Source organism: Mustela nigripes, chromosome 1 (genome assembly GCF_022355385.1).
Source record: "Mustela nigripes isolate SB6536 chromosome 1, MUSNIG.SB6536, whole genome shotgun sequence".
In the NCBI taxonomy this organism is placed as follows: Eukaryota; Metazoa; Chordata; class Mammalia; order Carnivora; family Mustelidae; genus Mustela; species Mustela nigripes.
The window spans coordinates 9729105-9747625 of record NC_081557.1 but is presented as its reverse complement, the minus strand read 5'-3'; the positions used below and the strand labels follow the sequence as shown (position 1 = coordinate 9747625).

The following is an 18521-nucleotide window of genomic DNA, read 5'->3' as shown; positions in this document are numbered from 1 at the left end:
AGTTTGGGGATCTTCGCTTTCCCCCTCCCCAAACCCAGGATCACATTCCCCTGGCACCCCATTCTCCCCAATCTCTGCTCTCTTTCCCTTCAGGTACTCCTGTCTTCCTCGTCAACGCTCCTGCGGTTCCCCTCCCTCCCTCGCCGAAGCCCCCCTCCCCTGCTACTGCACCAGATTCCCACTTGCCCCTTGGCACCCTCTCAATTCACGGCTGGCACCGCCGATGTCACTCTGCTCCCCGGTGCCCACAACCTTGGCCCAAAGCTGCCTGGGATCCTTGCCCTGGGGTCCCCCAGCGCTGGCACCCGGGGGCACTGGTGCTGGGGACCCGGGGGTGCCCCTGAGGGCACTGCCCGGTTCCCGCGGGGGCAGTGGCTCCTCGCTCCGCCACACACGTTGTCCTTGGGCTGCTGGGGGGTGGTGGGGGGAGGAGGTCCTTGTGGGGACACTGCGAAGCCGGCGCCGGGCATCAAGCCTGGCAGCGCCGGGACTGCGGGGCCCGGGGTCCGAGTCGCTGCCGCTCAAGCCCGCGCCCCCGGGGCTGGGATGACCCCGGGGGGATGGGGGGGTAGGTCTGTGCGGCTCGGGCCGACAGCCGCCCCGGGCTGGGGCTCCGAGACGGCGCCCGGCGGTGCCGCCGTCCTGCCTGCCGGTGCGGGGCGCCCCAGCCCTCCCGGGGCCGAGCTTACCTGGGCTGGCCGCCTCCGGGTCCCGGTACATGGTCCCCTCGTCGCCGGCTCCCTCCGGGCTCCTCAGAGCCGCCCGCGGCCGCGCGCTGCTCCGCCGCCGCTGCAGGGCATGGGGCCGGGCGACCCCCGGGGGCGGGTCCGAGGGCGGGGGCCGCGCGGGCTGCACGGAGCCGCGGAGCCGGGGAGCGGGGGCCGCCCGCCAGCCCTCCCGCCCGCCGGCCGAGCACGCCGCCGCCGCCGCCGCCGAGCCGCGCCGAGCCTCCTCCCTCCGGCCTGCGCGCCGCGTGTGCGCGCCGGAGCGTGTGTGAGTGTGTACGAGGCCGTGTGTATGTGTGTGTGTGAGCGCGTGTGTGAGCGCGCCCGGGGCACCGCCGGCGCCGCCCGCCCGCTGCCGAGCGCCGCTGCCACCGCCACCGCGGCCTCCCGCGCCCGCTGCTGCCCGCTGCCGGCCGCGCGCCGCACTGCAGCCCCGCGCCCGCCGCCGCCCGGAGCCGCCCCGAGGGCACCAAGCCGCCCCGCGCGCTCCGCCCGCAGCCCCCGCGGGGAGGGCACGGAGCCCTCGGGTGGGCCCTGCGAGCTTGCGGGTCCCGCCGCACTGCTTGACCAGCCCGGCCGGGACGCCCCTGATGGCGGCGGCTTCGAACCGCGCGGGGCTGGGCGGCTGCCTACCTCCTCCCAGGTGCCCTTTGACTCCGTTCCAAGAGGCGTGGAAAACCACTCCGGGTTTTCCGCTTGGTGGCGGCTCGAGGGCGTCAGCTCGGGACTCGACACAGTGCCGGTCCCGGGAAGTCGGGCTGGTGTGTGCAAAAACCAGGAATGGATTTTTTTGCCTGGGCTGAGCCTGGGCTCGCCACTCTGGCCGTCCTCCCGAATTTGAACACAGCCCGAGCAGAAAGGACCAGGATCGCCACCCTCAGTGGAGGACGAGGCCTAGAGACCCTTCCCACTTAAGCCAGCCGCAAAGCCAGCTCCTCCACTTCACCCCCTTCCCTTTCCTTGACCCAGCACTACAGTGGGTAAGAAAGAAATCCCTCCTTCCTCCAACCTTGGGGCTCTCTTGGCTCTCTCATCCCCTCTGTCAGGTCCGCACAGCCCAACTCAGGTGAATCCTAGAATTCAAAGTGTTTGATTCTGGGGCAGGGAGAAGGGGCCCTTCTCCCCCAAATTTGCAAAGCCTGGAAGTAAACTAATTATTGGTGGTTTCAGGTAAGGAGCCCTCCCAGCACACCTACATACCTAATCAGCTACACCACAACCCCCCCCCCCCCCACCCCCCCCCCCCGCCCCCCCACCTCCCCAACCAGCCACCCCCCCACCCCCCCCCCCCGCCCCACACACACACAGACACTAGCACACAAACAGGAGAGAGAGGCACACGGGAACGCTGCTCCTCAAAGGGGCAGGCAGGAGGGCAACACCCTCAGCCCCGCTGCAGCAATCTGCTTGCCCCTCCACTGAGAATGAAGTTAGAAGGTGAGCCAGGGTTTATAAAATCAAGGATTCCTTATCCCCCCCAGAGGAATCCACTTAACTGACTGTATGCACAGCTCACACCCAACCACACCTCCACCTTCTCCCAACACAGGAGGCAGCCAGGACCTAAAGGGACAAGCCTCCGTCTCCAGTCTCCCCCGATACTCACTCACTCACATACATACACACACCCCATACCGTTGAACTTGCATGGAGCCTATTACATACACATACTCGTGCGCAGGCACACACTTACCTCCACCCACAGCTTTTCAGTTGAGAAACAGATAAGGAAATTCCCCCAAGCAAACCTCCATGAAGAGTGTTCCGGTGAAGAACAGATTTCCTTGGATTGAATGTTCTAATTAAAAATGGAAGAAGAAAAAAAGGCAGCTGTAGATTCCAGCCCATAATTAGTCCCTGGCCAGAAATCTCAGCCTTCATCCCTTGGTCAAGGGCGATTATGTTTCGTATACCCTGCAGCCATCCCCACCCATTTGCAGCCAAGAACTCAGGATAAATCCACAAACCTCTTCTTGGCAAACCCTAGGATGCCAGGCCAAAAGGCTGGGACTCCGGGGTCTTTCATCTTGACTTGTTCCTGCTCCCTCCACCAGCTCCCCCTCTCACTGCCCAGCTAGTAAAGACCAAATAGTCATGTCTTCCCTACCTCGTGCCATCAATGGGCTCCACACAAAAAGGTTCCCTGCTTAGAAATCTCTCCATCTATCAATGTGAGGGTCCAGATGGGGACAGCAGAATTCATCATGGCAACTCAACAGATCTTTATAAGCGTTTAGAGTCTTGGAGCTTTTCAGAGTTGGTGGGGAGACGACCTCTGACAGGCCACCACTCGGATGACAGATGGTGAAGACCAGGCGTTTAGAGGGAGAAAGAACAGGCCAGGGAGCTCAAGGCCCACAGCTAGCAACACAGATTGCTGGTAAGAGAATCGAGGGGAGACCCTTGGTCCTGTCTCCAGCCTTTTGCCAACCACTAGTAGGTTCATGAGCAGACCCGGTGCCCACCCCCATCTGAGAGCTTACAGCCTGTCCCTTTCAAACATAAAATCCCAAACTCGCTCACTCCCAGGAGGCGGTAGCAGCCACTCTTCCAGAACGTCAGAGATGGACAGTCCCTCAGACATACTAGATAAATCCCATGAGATGTCGCTGTGGAGACTGAGTCTCTGAGGCATTGGGAACCTCATTGGGTTTTAATTCCTGCTTGCATCATGGACACAGGAAAAGCTCTGAAGACACCCTTTCTCTGGGCCTCATTCACTTTGTCTAGGGGTTGCAGAATTACTGGGGAGAGAAAAGAATACAGGTTTACACAGCCCAGCCATTCATAGCCGTGTGACCCCAGGCAGGCCGCTTACTTGACACCCCTGGGCCTCAGTTCTCATCTGTACCATAGAGATAAAAATACTACCTGTTGGACTATTATAAAGAGTAAACAAGATGGTACCAGTAAGGCACTTCACGTGATAGTTGGAATGGGGAACTTATTCCTGATGGATCTCGAACAGACTCCTTCGTCACCATGTTTTGCCTCTCAAGGAAGTCCTTCTAGATATCTGACCTCAGACCATTTGAAGGCTGCACTCTCCTGCTAGAGCATGAGCAAGAGCCACGCCCACCATGAGTCCCTGTCTTCTCAGAGAACTGGGCACAGGCTGGAGATGAAGTGTGCGGAAGTGAGCAGGTCCTCTGGGAAGAGATTAGAGCAGGTGAATCACCCCAGTCCTGACTTCAGGCTGTGGCCCTCTAAGGTGAGAGCCTGGGCCTCTGGTGTTCTGCCCCTCCCCTTCCTATCCCCTGGTAGAGGAGGGCCCAGAGAAAGCTTCTCATTCTGTGACACTGCTGGCTTCTTTGTCCTGGGTTCCATGACGTGGCAGGAAATGCTGGCAGCACCTGGTTCCCCAGGGATGCCCCACGGAGTACTGTGGGCCCCTCAGGCCTCTTTCTGGTCTGGTGTGGTCATTAGGGCCCAGGTGTCCTGGGTCAGCTTCTGGTGGAACAGAGCAGGGAGGAATGGACGTTCTGTCCCTCTGGAGCAGATAGCAGGCCCAAGCTCTCCTAAACAGGGCCCCTGAGGCTGCTGGGCTCTGTCGCTAGGCCACGGCTGGAGGCAGGGCTCCTGGGTTCCCCTTCCGCCTCTACCTGGCCTGGTCTCCTCACAGCTCCTGGTCCCCCCTCTCCCCTCCCCCTTGCCATGGGCTGAATTATTAATAAAAACGCCGAGGAAGCTGTTTGTGCAGCTCACAAGACAGAACAAACACACCTCTCTCCTTATCACCATCCATGTGGCAAGAGGCTCAGGCTGAGCATTTGCTGGATCCAGGAGGGACAGGCGGAGACCAGCCAGAAGGCAGCTGTGAAGGGCAACAGCAGAGCCCGCTGATCTGCCAGGCCAACAGCAAGGATGAGCTCTGCCACCCTGTCCCTGCAGTTCGCCGTCCCCTTCCTCCTCTTCAGAGGGCGAGAGTCCGGGGAAGGTAGAAGCATAACATGAACATCTCCCCGGGAAGGGCACAATGAGAAAGTCCTAGAAGGCGGCTCTGGCCGCCTTGTCCCAGTGGAGACTGAATCAATGCTTGCCGATCAATGTCCTCTTCTCCCCAGACCCACGGACCACTGAATCTCAAAGGCTTACCCAAGACCCCAGCTCGCTGGTCACACTTCTGCCGCCCCTGCTTTGGATACCCGATACTGAAGAGGCTCCCAGCTTCTGGGGAAGAATCCTGGACTTAAACTATGGTCTTGCTTCTGCCACTATCCCGCTGTTTGGCTTTGGCCAGTGACTTGGCATCTGTGGGACTCAGTTTTCTCATCCATCAAATAGGGCTGTAATGACACCACATAGGGACGGAGAATATAGTGGGGAGATAGCAAGGCAAGGACCCGGTGTCTTTCATGGCTCCCTTGCACCAAGGCACTGGACATATCCCAGGCATCAAGGTCTCTGCCACAAGCTGACCTTCCAGAGCACTGGGTCCCTGTTCTGTATCCTCAGGTCATGATTCAGGACCATAAGCCCCTTCTACAGTCCCAACCCCACCCACATCTTTTCTCCCTGAAACCTCCTCTCTCTCTCTCTCTCTCTCCATTGTCACCCTGCCACCCACCCCTCCCCCATGTGCTTGGCTCAGCCCCTCAAGCTCCAAAAGATGAAAGCTGGTGCCCCTTCTCCTCGCCAGCTGCTGCGTGGGATAGCCCCAGGCTCAGTCAGAATCTTGGCCTTAGGCTTCTGTTTTGAGATACCCCCTACTTCTCAGTCTTGGGCAACTTTGGAACCCTGACATAGGTTGAGAGCCATGGGAACCTGTGAGATTCCCTTATCAGGATGCACCGTAAAAGAACCTTGGCTTGCCAGCTACAAGCTGAATGACCTGGGGTAAATCATTCAATCTTTCTGAGCTTCAGTTTACCGATCTGTAGTACAAGGATGTTAGTCTTTTTAAAAAAAAAATTTATAAAGATTTTATTTATTTATTTGAAGGGGGATCACAAGTAGGCAGAGAGGCAGGCAGTGGAGGGGGAAGCAGACTCCCCACCGAGTAGAGAGCCAGATGTGGGGCTTGATCCCAGGACCCTGAGATCATGACCTGAGCTGAAGGCAGAGGCTTAACTCACTGAGCCACCCAGGTGCCCCAGGGATGTTGTTTTTTTATCTCGATTCCACCTTGGACTCCTTTGGGAGTCTAATGAACTTCATGGACCTCCTCCTCCCTAGAAAAAATGCCTATTCAACTATAGACACAACAATTTGTTCATAATTGGGTGGGAGAGGGTCCTGTAGGTTTCAGATTAAAATCAAAGGCCTACAAGGTTGCTTCCAACTCTGACCATCTGTGCCCGGTTCTCTGCCCTATTCACCTCCCCACAGTGAATCTCTAGTCCAGGTAAGGGTGGGCTGGTGGTCCATTCCCACCATTTCTCCCACCCGGCTCAGCAGTCCCCTTCCCTTCCACTTGCTGGGCTTGCAGCCAGCTTGCCAGCAGCTCTGGACCAGCATTTCAGTACCTTTTGGAGGCTACCGAACAGGCTTCACCTGCCTTTCAAGGTATTTAAAGGTTCTTTGACCAAATGCTTTTTGATCCTCCGCTGATGGGAACCAAGCGGAGGCTCTTTCACCAACAGCGGCTCCCCTCCCCCCAATATATTAGTGACTAAGAGCTCTTTTGATATTGCAGAAGCCTTCTGTGGTTTGTTCAAAGCCCTGGCCCTTGTGGACACCTCCCCCAGAGACCCAAGCTGGTCTGCTGGAGCCAGCCACGGCCCACCCCCAGAAGTGTCCTAGTTAATAGGGGCCTTCCAGTGCTAGATGGCTCCGGCCAGCAACGGTGAGACCCCAGACCTAACCCCAGCTGGTAGAGGGGCTGCTTTGGTAAAGCCGAGCTCCTCCCAGGGAGCCTCTCTGCCCTGGTCCGGTAGGATGGGGTCAGACCCTGGGGAAACACGTCTCTTCTTCCCGCCCATCTTAGGCTGTCCAGATAGGCATGCCGCCCACGGGATAGATTAACCTGTTTCCAGGGTCCAGTAAATGGGATCCCTTAGCCTGAGGCCAAGAAGGGGAAACTGAGGCTTGGAAAGTCCGGGGTACAGGCGTTGGTGTGTGAGGGACAGGAGCCAGCACCACCGATTCAAGACCTTCGCCCGCTCCGCAAGCCCCCATCACAGCCGGAGTCCCTCTGCCTCCTGCAGGGCCGAGCAGAAGGCCCTGGGGTGGGCCCCAGCTGCAGAATCCGTGGGGCGCAGGGGACGAGGCACTGGACTCTGGGCCGCCACTGTCCCACGACGGGGGCCCCCAGCGCCGATGCCCTTCTCGCCAACTTGGACAGACCCACCCAGAGCCGCCAGAGTCTCCCGCGGGGCGGGGGCCGGGGAGGAGATGCGCGTGCGCGGAGGGGGCGCGGCGGAGCCCGGAGCCAGAGTGAGCTGGTGAATTACCGTGTGCGGGAGAGGATGCGCGTCAGCCCCCGCCCGGGAGGAGGAGGCGCCCGAGCACCCAGCAACTGGCGGGGGGGGGGGCAGCGACATGCCCCGAAGGAACCCCAGCACTGGATTGAGGCCCCAACCTGGCGCCCCAGCTGGAGTTGAAGACTGCAGTGGGGGTGGGGTCCTATTTCTCAGCAGGTGAAAGGGTTATCAGCACGGAGAGTGCTGTGACTAACCCCAGTCCAGGATGCCTGGCTCTGTGCTTGGGAGGATGATAGGAGGGGCCCAGCGCTCGGGGAGCTGGGCGAGTTCAGGTCACCTGGACCCTTCTCTCTTAAAGGCTTCTTGAAGTGCTGGGGTCCTTGGGCTGCCCAGACCAAGCATCAGAATCCCATCCTGGCCTTGTAATAATTGTAATAGCAGCTGCCACCATTTATTGAACTCCGAGGGCTTGACGGCCCAAGTGCCAAGTGCGTAACAAGCATTATGCCACTGGGTAATCACAGCAGCCCCATGGAGAAGTCTGGTTGTGAAACCCTCCTGAAGGTGAAGAAGCTGACCATCAGAGGGGGCGTGACTTGCCTAAGGTCACAAAGCCAAGAGAGATGAGGGATGGGGCAGCCGGGAGACCCACTCTGCTCTGGCCAGTTCTAGAGTCTGAGCCTTCAACCACTAGGCTTTGCTTTCTTCCACGTTGGAGCTTTCTGGAGGCTGGGCCAGCCCTGGCCTCTGCCCTTCAGCCCAGTCTGGCCCGGCTTATGGGAGAAAAGGGGGGAACAGAGGTGGGGCAGCCCTGGAAAAGAGTGGGACCACCCCCCCAGTTCTCTAGCTGCTCTGTTTTCTTCTGGATCCTCTCTCTTCCTGCTCCCCAACTGTGGGTGTCCCCCAAGGCTTTGTCCTCAGCTGTCATCTGCTTTCTCACGCCACACTCTCTCCCCTGTGAGCTCACATGCTCCTGCCGCTTCAGCCTTACTCCCAGCTCTGTCTCTGGGGCCCTGACCTCCCTCCCAGGCTGGCATCCTGACCTCCCTCCCAGGCTGGTGTCTGCCTCAGTGAAGCTTTCCCTCTCCCCCAGTGGAGTCAATTCGTAATCTGCCTTACAGCAGCTCCTCCCTGGGACCACAGCATGTCTGTTGAAGCCCCATCCCTCTCCCAAGCTCCAGATCAGGTCCCCAAAGCCTCCTACTGCTCTTCCCCCACACTGGATCGGTTTCAGATCCTTCAGACCCTTTCTCTGTGGACCCTCTCACGCCCACATTGTAACCTTGGCAGCTGCCTCCCTCACTCAGACTCTCAAAACCCTCCACCTCCGCCTCCACCTCAGCAGCAGCTCTGAACCAGTTGCCTCCCTCCTCCATTCCAACCCAGTGCCCTCGCTCATTCCCTCCTGTGGCTCCCCAGCTCTTTGGCCAGCCTCCCCCACCCACCCAAGGCCTTTGATGGCCTCCCCAGCACTTAGAGTACAGGAAATTTTGCCTGAAACAGAGTCCTCCCTGGTACGTGAACCCTGCCCAATGCCCTGCCTTTGGTTAAAAATTGTTCCTGAATTTCCGCCATGTGTTTCTACCCTTCAGAGCTCCATCTCAAATGCCACTACTTCCAAGGAGCCCTCCCTGATTCTCCCAGGTGAGTTCGAAGTCTCAGCTACTCAACACTACTCAGCGCTGATGGAACTATCCACTTGTTAGTGTTTGTGCATCGCTCCAGTCCTGCTCTCTGCCCACCCCTCCCACCTGTGCAGTGGGTTGAGAGCTCCTTTAAAGGCAAGATGGTCCATTAGGGTTCTGATCTTCATTCTTCCTTTTTTTTTTTTTTTTAAAGTTGATCCATTTAGCAAACACTGAGTAGCTGCTCTCTGCTAGGTACTGCAAATACAGGACCTCTGCTCTGGGCTCTTCCTCTGGGTAATCAGCATACAGTGGGTCAAGGGCACTAATGGGGAGATGCTCAGGGCACATTCAGGGATAGCTTTGCCCTGGGAAAGCATTTCTCCAGGATCCAGAATGCCAGGCCCCGTCCTAGCTTCTAAGAGAGAATGCAAGCCGGAGTAAGACCAAGCCCAGGACTGCAGATGTATGGAAACAATGCGATCTGGGTGCAATGTGGATCTGAACAGAGTGCTGTGAGACCATAGAAAATGGAATTGTGACTTTGGCCCCGGAGAAATCCAGAAGCTTCTCAAATGCCTGGGGCTTGCACCAAGGGGGAGCCTCTTAAATCTTTGCTGAATTAAATTAGGTGGGGAGAAGGGAATATAGAAGAGGCTGCAGAAGGCAAGGTTATGGAAGGGAGGGTGATGACAGAGCATTGTCACCACGTCTGCACAAGATGGCCCTGCCACTCACCCCAGGGGGCTGGCTTGTGGATGAATGAGCTCATGAGGCTGCAGTGCTCCGAACATTTGGGAAGAAAGGATACAGATATGTATGTATATATCACTGATATTATTAGTCTATTCCCATCAGACTAGTGAGTTGTTCTTTCCAGAAAATCAGGTGTACCCTATGACAACCTGATTCTCTCTCTGGGCCTCAGTTTCCCCATCTGCCACCTGAGGATGTGGGGTGAAGCCCTCCTGAATGTCTCTGGCTCCTCCAGGGAGTGGCTCTGTGGGACAGCTGTGCCCGCCCGGGAGCCGCCCTCGGTGTCTTCTGCCCAGCTCACCCTGGGCTGAGTGCACGGTCCAGGGGATGTCACAGAGGCCACTCCTCCCTGTCTTGTTTATCTTTCTGGGCAAACAAGGCCACCTAGAAAGGGAGACAAGTGTGGACTTCTCAGCCAGAAGCTCCCCTGTAAATCCCGGGGCAGAGGCCCCCCTGTGTGGGCCCCCCTGTGTGGGCCCCTTGTTCCCCTCCATTCAGCTCTGGGGTCTGAGTTCCCCTGGGGAGTACCCGTTTTTTTTTTTTTTCTCCAAAGCCCCATGAGCCTCTCCCTTTTTGGCCAGAAGTGTTGGGGTACAAAATGTCCCCAGTGGGTGGGGTTGCGGACTGTAGCAGGGGGAAAGAGAAGCTTCTACCCCAAACCTCCTTTACCCCCTCAGCTCTGTGCTCCCCTCTCCTTACCTGGCATGCGTAATAGGGAACAAGACCTGGTCTTTCCCCTCTGGGCTTTCTCTCCAGTCCTTCTCAACACCCCTGTGCCCCACCTCCCCCAGGCCCTGGGCCCCCTCCTCCCCCTCCAGCGGCCTCCCCTCCCATCCACTGTCCTGTGCACATCTAGGCACACGTGCGACCACGTTGCTCTTCAACTTAAGGCCCTTCCATGTGTCCCCACTACTCTTGAAGAAAATCTCCCTTCCTGTCTGGCAGGCAGGGCCTTCCTGCCCTACCCAGAGAGGCGAAGTGATCTTGGAGAGGGTTGTGGGGCTAGAAAGAGCTGGGGAGAGGATGGTTTGGAGGGTACCTTTCAGAGAGAGGGCAGGGCGAGTGCAAACATGGGAGAGGTGATGAAACCTGGTGTGGGAAAAGTCAGGAACCTCACTGGGCCGGTGGCTTGGGGTATCAGACACATGGACTGTGTGCCAGGCCCTGTCCCCCTGCTGGGTCTCCAGCAGTGACCAAAATAAAGATCCCAACAGGGAGCTGGCATCTAGCAGGGGGAGAGAGGCAAAGGTAAGTAAATGTCCTAGTATGTTAGGAGATGATGAGTGTGGTAGATGATGAATGTGGTAGGAAAACAAAGGGTCGGGAGAAGCAAGGGTTATTTGGAATGCTGGAGATGGATTACAGATGGGGCATCTGGGCAGACTTGAGGGGTTTAGCCCTGTGTCTATCTGGGTAGCAGTATACCAAGACTAGGGATTCACCAGTGCAAAGGTCCTGGGGTACAGTTGTGCTTGGAGAGTTTGAAGAAGAGCCAGGAGGCTTGTGGGGCTGGAGTAGAGTGAGTGAGGCAGAAAGGAATGGGGGAGGAGGTCCAGAGAGAAAGAGGGAGTGGGGAGGGCGAGTCACTGTAGGAAACTGTGGGAGATGGGAAGCTTCTAGAGGGTCTTCTGAGGTGGAGGGACACGAGCTGACTTACACGATCAAAGGAGCATGCTGGCTGTGTGTTGAGGGACCCAGGGTGGGAAAACCAGTTAGGAGGCTGTGGCAATGACCCACACGAGAAGCCATGGCGGCTCAGACCATGGGGGTGGTGGGGAGTAGTGGATTCTGGATCTATTTTGAAGGCAGAACCAATAGGATTTCTTGATGGATCAGTTGTGGGTCATGAGAATGAGGAAGGAGACTGGAGTTTTCGATAGGAGCAGTGGAAGGTTAGGATTGCCATCGACGGGAATGGGCCGCTGGTATCTGAGCAGCACTTTTCTGTCTTCATTATTCCCCACCTAGAAAGAGCCTCTGTAGACTTTTTTCTCCCGTTGTCGCCTCTGCAATTTTAATACCAGAATTTAAGCTTTAATATTATAATATTGTAGTGCCTATATGGTTATGGACTCTGGTCCTTTGGAGAGTCACAAACCATTGCAGTATCTAAGAGTTTTTGCTCCCTGAGAGTCAGTTTTCACCCCTCCCTCCCCCAGGGAGATGGCTGCCCACGGAGAATGGACAGTTCCAGCAAGCAAGGAGCTCCGGTTCATGCGGGTCATTGGATTCGAGCTGTCTGTTCCAGCGAGGAGGCGTCGAAGCCCCAGCGGGGCGTGTGAAGTCCAGGCTGGAGGTATGAGTTTGGCCACGATCGGCATACAGCTGGTGCTTCAAGCAGCAAGACCAGAGATGACCAGGGAACTGAATACAGACAGAGACCAGGACCAGGCTGGGGGCTGGGAGAAGAGAAGGAACCAGCAGAGACCCAGAAGGAACGCACAGAGAGGTCACAGGGAAGCAACTGAGCACAAGAAGCCCGGAAGGCAACCAGGAAGAGTCGTTTGGGGTGGGGGTGGGGGTGCCAAAATGCATCCAGTGTAGTGGTGGGGAGGGCGCCCGGTGGCAGACTGAGCCCCGCAGGAGGCCACTGGAGGTGTGGATGGGCACCTGCGATGGAGTGGGAGGAGGGCTTGAAAGCCAGATTGGAGTGGTTTCAGAGGAACAGGAGGAGGGGAGTGTCCCTGCAGAGGGGAGCAGGGAATGGGGGGGAGCCGCAGGGTAGGTGGGATCACAACAGGTTTGAGTGAACTGGGAAGAAGAAGAGTGGGGAGCTGGTTGGCTCATGGGGGTGCTCGGGTGGAGGGTAAGACGGATGCTGCGGAGGCTGAGAAGGCGTGGGGAGACCTGCTGGAGCGGTGTCCTTGAGCGGAGGGCTGGGCTCCGCGGGGCCCGTGTGGGGCCCCCGGTGCAGGTGGGCGCGTGGGCACTCGTGCCTCATAGGACAAGGGAGGCAGAGCGTGTGGGTGCAGATGCTGGTGGGGGCGGATGTGCCCGGAGATCCAGAAGCACTTCTGAGAGGCTGGATTGTGTTCGAGAGTGTGGGAAACAAGGTCAACAGCTGAGAGCGAGGGTGGGGGCAGGATGGGGAGGGGGCGGTGAGATCGTGAGAAGTAGTCACCCACGGACCGGACGGCGGGTGCGGAGGGGTCTGCAGCAGCGTGCCTGCCTTCCCTGGGCCCACGGCTGGGTCGGCCACCTACGTCTCCAGCTCCCTGGGCTCCGTGGGCTCCCCGGCTCCCCCCACTCAGCCGATCTCCAGGTGTTCCCTGCTCTGGTTGCCCCAAGAGAGGACCTCTGCTTTCCTTCAGCATTTCTGTTACCAGTCGGACAGCCAGTGTTTGAATTCGCTGTGACTCACTTGCTGGGGAAACTTGGGCATGGATTTTCATGTCCCTGTGCCTCAGTTTCCGCATCTGTGCAGTAGGGACAAAGGTAGGAGTATGCCCTGTGCTCAGATGAGGGCTCAGTAGATGAAGCAAGAAGGCATGGACGGAAGGAGAGGAGTGGGCTGAGGAGGGCTAGTGTCAGATCTGTGTCCCGGCTGATGGAAGACTCTGTCCCCTCAGGTCCTGTGCTCGGCTTCCACCACGCAGCCGGGGACCCTGCATAGCCCTCGGGTGGGCAGCCTCCCGCTGGGGACAGACGCACCGGTGCAGCCCAGGACAGTTCCTAATGAGCCCGAGGCCAGGATCTCACACGGGCCTTCTCTCACCATGGCCCATCAGTGCAGGGAGGGAGAGAGAGCTGGACTTGGCCCCGCTTTCCCCAGCCCCGCCCTCGGGACTTCCTCCTCAGCCTGGCCCTTCCTGTTTTCCTCCCTGGCCCCTGGAGGCCATTTCCTCCAAGGAGTCACGACAGGATGTTGCTTTCTCTCTCCAGATCCCAGAGCTTTCTGCACTTGCAAACTTTCAGATCTGGGCCTTTGGGACCCCCTAGATAATTGTCTGCTGGCTAGTCCCTTCCTCAAGGCTGTGATGTCAGGGCCTCCGCTGGGGACATATAGTGTGTGTATATATGTATATGGAGGAGGCAGGAGGTTCCTTGGGGGCCAATGTGGCCTTGCATTCCTGCAACGGGCTGGCCATACCCTGTGGAAAGACCATGAAATGGGAGCTGGCATCCCTAGGAGGGGTTCACAGCGCTGGCGTGGGCACTTGCTCTGCCACGCCTAGCTGGGGCCTCTTGTAGAGCCGGGCTCTGGGACCCTCCAGGAAACTGGCTGTGGCCCTTGCCCTGCCTCCCGTCAGGCCCCGCCCCTTGGCCCCTCCCTCTGTGTACCCCAGAGGGGAAAGGTCGGTGCTCCCAGGTAGGACCATGTCACAGGGTTCAGGAGGTCTCCCGGGAGCTGGGGGACTTTGGGCATTACTTAGCAATGCCCTCCCTGTGCTGTCTGGAGAAATCAAACAGAAAGGGCTTGGGCTGTGCCTAAAGATGCACACTGTTCTTCCTGGGGGTACTAGCTGCCTCCCTCTGCAACAGTCAGACTCCCCAGCTGCCCCTCAGGGGACTCTAGGATGAAAGAAATCACCCCTTTCTTCTCCTACCAGTGATGCCGAGCCAGAAGGAGCATGGCACAGAGCGATGACAACCGTTCCCCTTTATGGAGGGCTTGCTATCTGTCAGGCAGTGTTCTGGGGGTTGCAACACAGGGGTCCGTGAGGCCAAATCTACTCTCATGGGCTCCGATGACTGCATTCAACCCTTATATCACCCCATAGGCTCAGAACTTACATGTGGAGGGGTGTCTGGGTGGTCAGTCGTTAAGCGTCTGCCTTCAGCTCAGGTCATGATACCGGAGTCCTGGGATGGAGCCCTGCTCCCTGCTCCGCCGGAGGCCTGCTTCTCCCTCTCTCACTCCCCCTGCTTGTGTTCCCTCTCTCATTGTGTCTCTCTCTGTCAAATAAATAAATAAAATCTTAAAAAAAAAAAGAAAAAAGAAGAAGAAGAAGGACTTACAGGTGGAAAAAACGGAGGCTCAGGGAGATGGGGAGTGAAGTGAGGTCCTATGGCCAGTGAGAGGCCGGGCCAGGATTGGAGCCCAGGTCTGTCCAACTCCATCCGCAGCCTGATCTCTTACCTACTGTTAAAACGGGAAGAGCCCAAACTGGGAGTCAGAAGACATGTCTTGGCCACTCCCTGGATTCTGGGCTTTGGGACGGTCTTCCCCTCCCTGAGCCTCAGTCCCTCATCCACAGGTAATCCAGAAAGTTCCTTCCAGTATTTCTGCAATTCTGAAATGTCAAAAGACCTAGCAGTGTGTCTGGCCAGAAGATGCAGGCAGGAATTCCTTTTCTCCCCAGCACTGTACCCTGGTGGGAGGACAGAGACCCAGCTTAGCCACGAACCAACCTTTGCAGCATGGGGAAGGACTAGAAGCCATGGGCTGCTTGGACCCTGACCTCGCAGCAGCCTGGCCTGGTCTGTCTTGGTCACGGTCCTCAAGGGGACCCTGTTTTCCATCCACAGTGCTGGTCCTGGCTCTTACGGTCTCCTCTAACTTGATACATTACCTTTGGGAAGCCCAGCCCCTCTCTAAGCCTCACTTCCATATTTACTGGATGAAACCATTTCTGATATGCCCCTGACTTTGCCAATCTGATTCTAAAAGCCTGTTGAGCCCTTCGTGGGGGCCCAGACCTTCCTGGGAATGAAGCAGGTCCCAGCCTGTCTGCTGGCCGTGAACTCTACTCCTGCCCCATGCTCTCCCCATAAACCAGGAAGGGAAGGATGACCTGCTTCACACTGGTCGTTGGGCTTCCCTATCACCCCTCTGTCCTCGCCCACACCCAGGCTCTGAGTCAGGGATGCCTCCTCCTCCTCCTCCTCCAGCCAGCCACAGGGTGGAGAAGACAGGAGGCGGGCAGCCTGAGGCTCACGACAGGTAGGGCGGGGCGGTAGCAAGGGCCCCACAGAGACCAGGCTCCGCAGAAAGGCAGTTCTCATCACGGGGACGCCTGCCAGGTGGTGGGAGGACCATTTCTTTTCTTTTTTTATCCCCATCCAAAGTGGCTGGGAGGGAGGGGGGCCCAGGAGGAGAGACTCCAGAGATGAGAGACGGGGCTCTATGGCCTGGACTCAGACTGGCGGGCACTAGCAGCCAGGGGACCTCCCGTCTGCCCCTGCAGACCCTGCAGGTTCGGGTTCTCTCCTTCAGTGCCCTGTCCCACCCATTTCACTGAGGAGCCAGAAGAGAGATGACTGACCGCTCAGGGGGCCTGGGGTCAAATGGCCAGCCTCCTGGGCATCCTCTGTCTTCTTCAGGCAGGGACAGGGGACTGGAAAGCTCACCCAGTGGGAGGGAACCATCTTCCCTCTCTTGGCTAGAGAGAGGGCAAGGAGCTGGGCAATAGAGACAAGCCTACTCTAGCCTAGCTGTTGAGAGTTCCCAGAATTCCCCATGATTCCTCTCCACTTCAGACCTCTGCCTGGGCTGTTCCATCTTCCTAGAACTCTTTCCTCCACCTGATTAACTCCTTCGGACCCTCTAAGTCAAATTAGATGTTGCCTCCTCCAGGAAGCTCTCCCTGGTTTCCCCAGGGTCAAGGAGCCCTGATGTGTGCTCCCCTGCTCCCTAGGCTTCCCTGCCCAGGACACTAATCCCCTGTCATGTAGTTGTGTTTCTTCCCCCTTAGCCTGGTAGTTCTTTGAGGGCAAGGCTGTGCCTTATTAGTCTCTAACATCAGGATCCCACTACCCAGTATGGAGTAGGGTTCACATTTTACTCCAAGAGCTGTTTGTTGAATGACTGAATGAGCATCTATAGAGATCAGCTATGTCCCAGGCCTGTGAAGGGGTCCAGTGGTGGAAAACAAAAAACAAACAACCTTAGCCCTGTGGAGTAGCCACAAGCACAGTGGTCTGGGACATCATCCAGAGTGAACCTGGATAGGGCATGCTGGGAACTCAGAGAAGGGTAGCATTGGACAAAGGATCCTAGGAAGCTCTGGGAAAAGGTGCAAGGGGCCTAGATGATAGAAAGATTGGCTCAACAGTGAGAGCTTGGGGGTGCTGGCTTAGTGACCCCAAAATATGTTACTTTGTCCCAAGCCTGGGACTACACTCAAGAGAGGGGACCCATGAGGGGGTTACTGGACAGGGAAGCCAGGTCACAGTGTTCCGGAGACCTGTTTCCAGGTGAGACCAGAAAGGGCAGGTGTCATGGTCAAGGTAACACAGCAAGACAGCAGCTCCTTGCCCGGGCTCTGGGCCATCTGCTGCCCCACACCCCCCACCTGTCAGGCTCCTGGCTCCGGGCAAACAAGGTGCCCCAGGCCCCAGGGACACGACATCAGAGGGAGGGAACGATAAAAGCTTATCAAACAGCATGTAGGAGGCAGCCACAGATTTCAGAGGCTAAATAATCTGTGTCTAATGTTCACTTAGCAGAGCGTGAGCGTCTGAAATGTCAGCGCTTGCGGTCTGACCCTGCAGTGCCCAAAGCTTTTGAAGCGGAGGGAAACGGAGTCATTCTGCATTCCTAGAGCTCTGCGCCGGGCTCTGTGGTATAGGCGTGAGAGTTTTCAGCCGCCATCCCATCCAGGGGCCCCAGCTGGCTGCACCCAGGGAAGTAAGACATCTTTTTTGGGCCTGGAGAGGCCATCCAGAAGCATGGAGTCCGAGTGTCCATTTGCAGATGAGGTGACAGGTGGTTGTCCCTGGGCACCCACCACGGACTGACTTCGGAGCCTGGTTTTCCCATGAGCCTCTGCTGCTGCTGAGTGCCCTGGTACCCCGCCCCCAGGGACAGAGGAGAGGTGTCCTGCCCTTACCCAGCACCACCCCTCACAGGCCCTGGAAAATGAGGCTGCCCAGGGACCACACTGGGGCCAACCTCACCTCTGAGCCCCCATCTGGCCTCGGGGCCTGCCTCCACCTGTTCGATCTCAGGCACATCCTCAGCTCTCCTGGACCTCAGTTTTCCCATCTGTCAAGGGGCTGGATTCTGCAAGATTCCATGCTTCTACACTATCTTGCAAATGATGAATGGGGCATGTGCCACGCGGCTTCCCTTACTCTTCTTTCCCCGTTTTCCGCAGCCCGGGGTCTTTGTTTTGTTCACTGAGATATCCCAGCCGCTGCAGGAGTGCCTGCGGCTTAGTAGGTGCTCAGTCAACGTCGGGGACTGTGAAACTCCCGGCAGGCACCTGACTTCCCCACGGCGGGTCCCCTCCTGATTAATCGTGGCCCCCCCCTCCTCCCCGGTCTGTTTCGTCCCCTCCTTGGGGCTGCACTGCAGACTGATAGGCACGTGTTGATATGCAAATCTGGAAGCCACCCCTGTTTCTATTCCACCTTCTCCTTTCCATAGTGGGTGCGTGGGAGCTAGCCATGTCTTCTTTTAGATCCCCCCCCCCAGCGCGGCTAGGCTGCGTGCCAGGGCCTGGGTGGTACAGCCAGTGCTTGGTGGGGTTGTTTACAGTCTGCCCGTGACTCACGCACAACAGCCCAGAGAAGGCTCTGCCCAGGCTGGGCCCAGGCATGGGGAAGCAAGGGAGACCAGGGTCTTAAAGGCCTGCTGGGATCCTGGAACAAGGGCAGAGGAGCCAGAGGCCTTCCAGAAAGTCCTGGCCCAGGGGAGCAGGCCTGGACAGTTGAGGGGCCAGGGACCAGGGTTGAGAAGATCTGTTCTGGCTCACGCCCGCTGATTCTTTGGTTGCCCACCTCCCACTCCCCAGGCCTCCTTCCGGGCACGCTGGGCTGGGAGCTGGGGGACCTGACATGCACCGGTCTCTGTCTTGGCCTTTAGGAGCTTACAGGATGATACAGAGGGTAGTGGGGATTGGGGGTTCTAATGGAGGCAGCCACGGGGTTCTGTGGGGGTGCAGACGAGGTTGTCGTGCTCTCAGTGCGCTGGCACTTTTCTGGAGGAACGCCTTTCCTGGTGAAAGGAACAGCACACGTGAAGACGCAGAGGCCGGGCTCAGACAGCAGGAAAGGTCGCGCGCCGGCCCTGCCCTCTTGCTCCTGGACCGTGGGTCGTGCCCAGCCCTCTCCGATGGTTTCATTGAGAAAGCAGAGGTGGTGTTGCTCGGGTCCATGGTTAGGGCTTC

The 18521-nt window shown here is 57.8% G+C and overlaps 1 protein-coding gene across 7 annotated transcripts in view; it reads right to left on the bottom strand.

The window, feature by feature from the left end:
- SYT7 (synaptotagmin 7) overlaps positions 1-1092 on the bottom strand; it is a 59702-nt gene extending 58610 nt beyond the window's left edge. For all 7 annotated transcript variants that reach the window (XM_059404423.1, XM_059404429.1, XM_059404438.1 and 4 more), the window contains exon 1: positions 690-1092. In XM_059404423.1, the coding sequence (XP_059260406.1) occupies positions 690-720 (31 nt within the window). In that variant the 5' untranslated portion in view covers positions 721-1092. The remainder of the gene's footprint in view (positions 1-689) is intronic.
- Positions 1093-18521: the final 17429 nt, after the last annotated feature.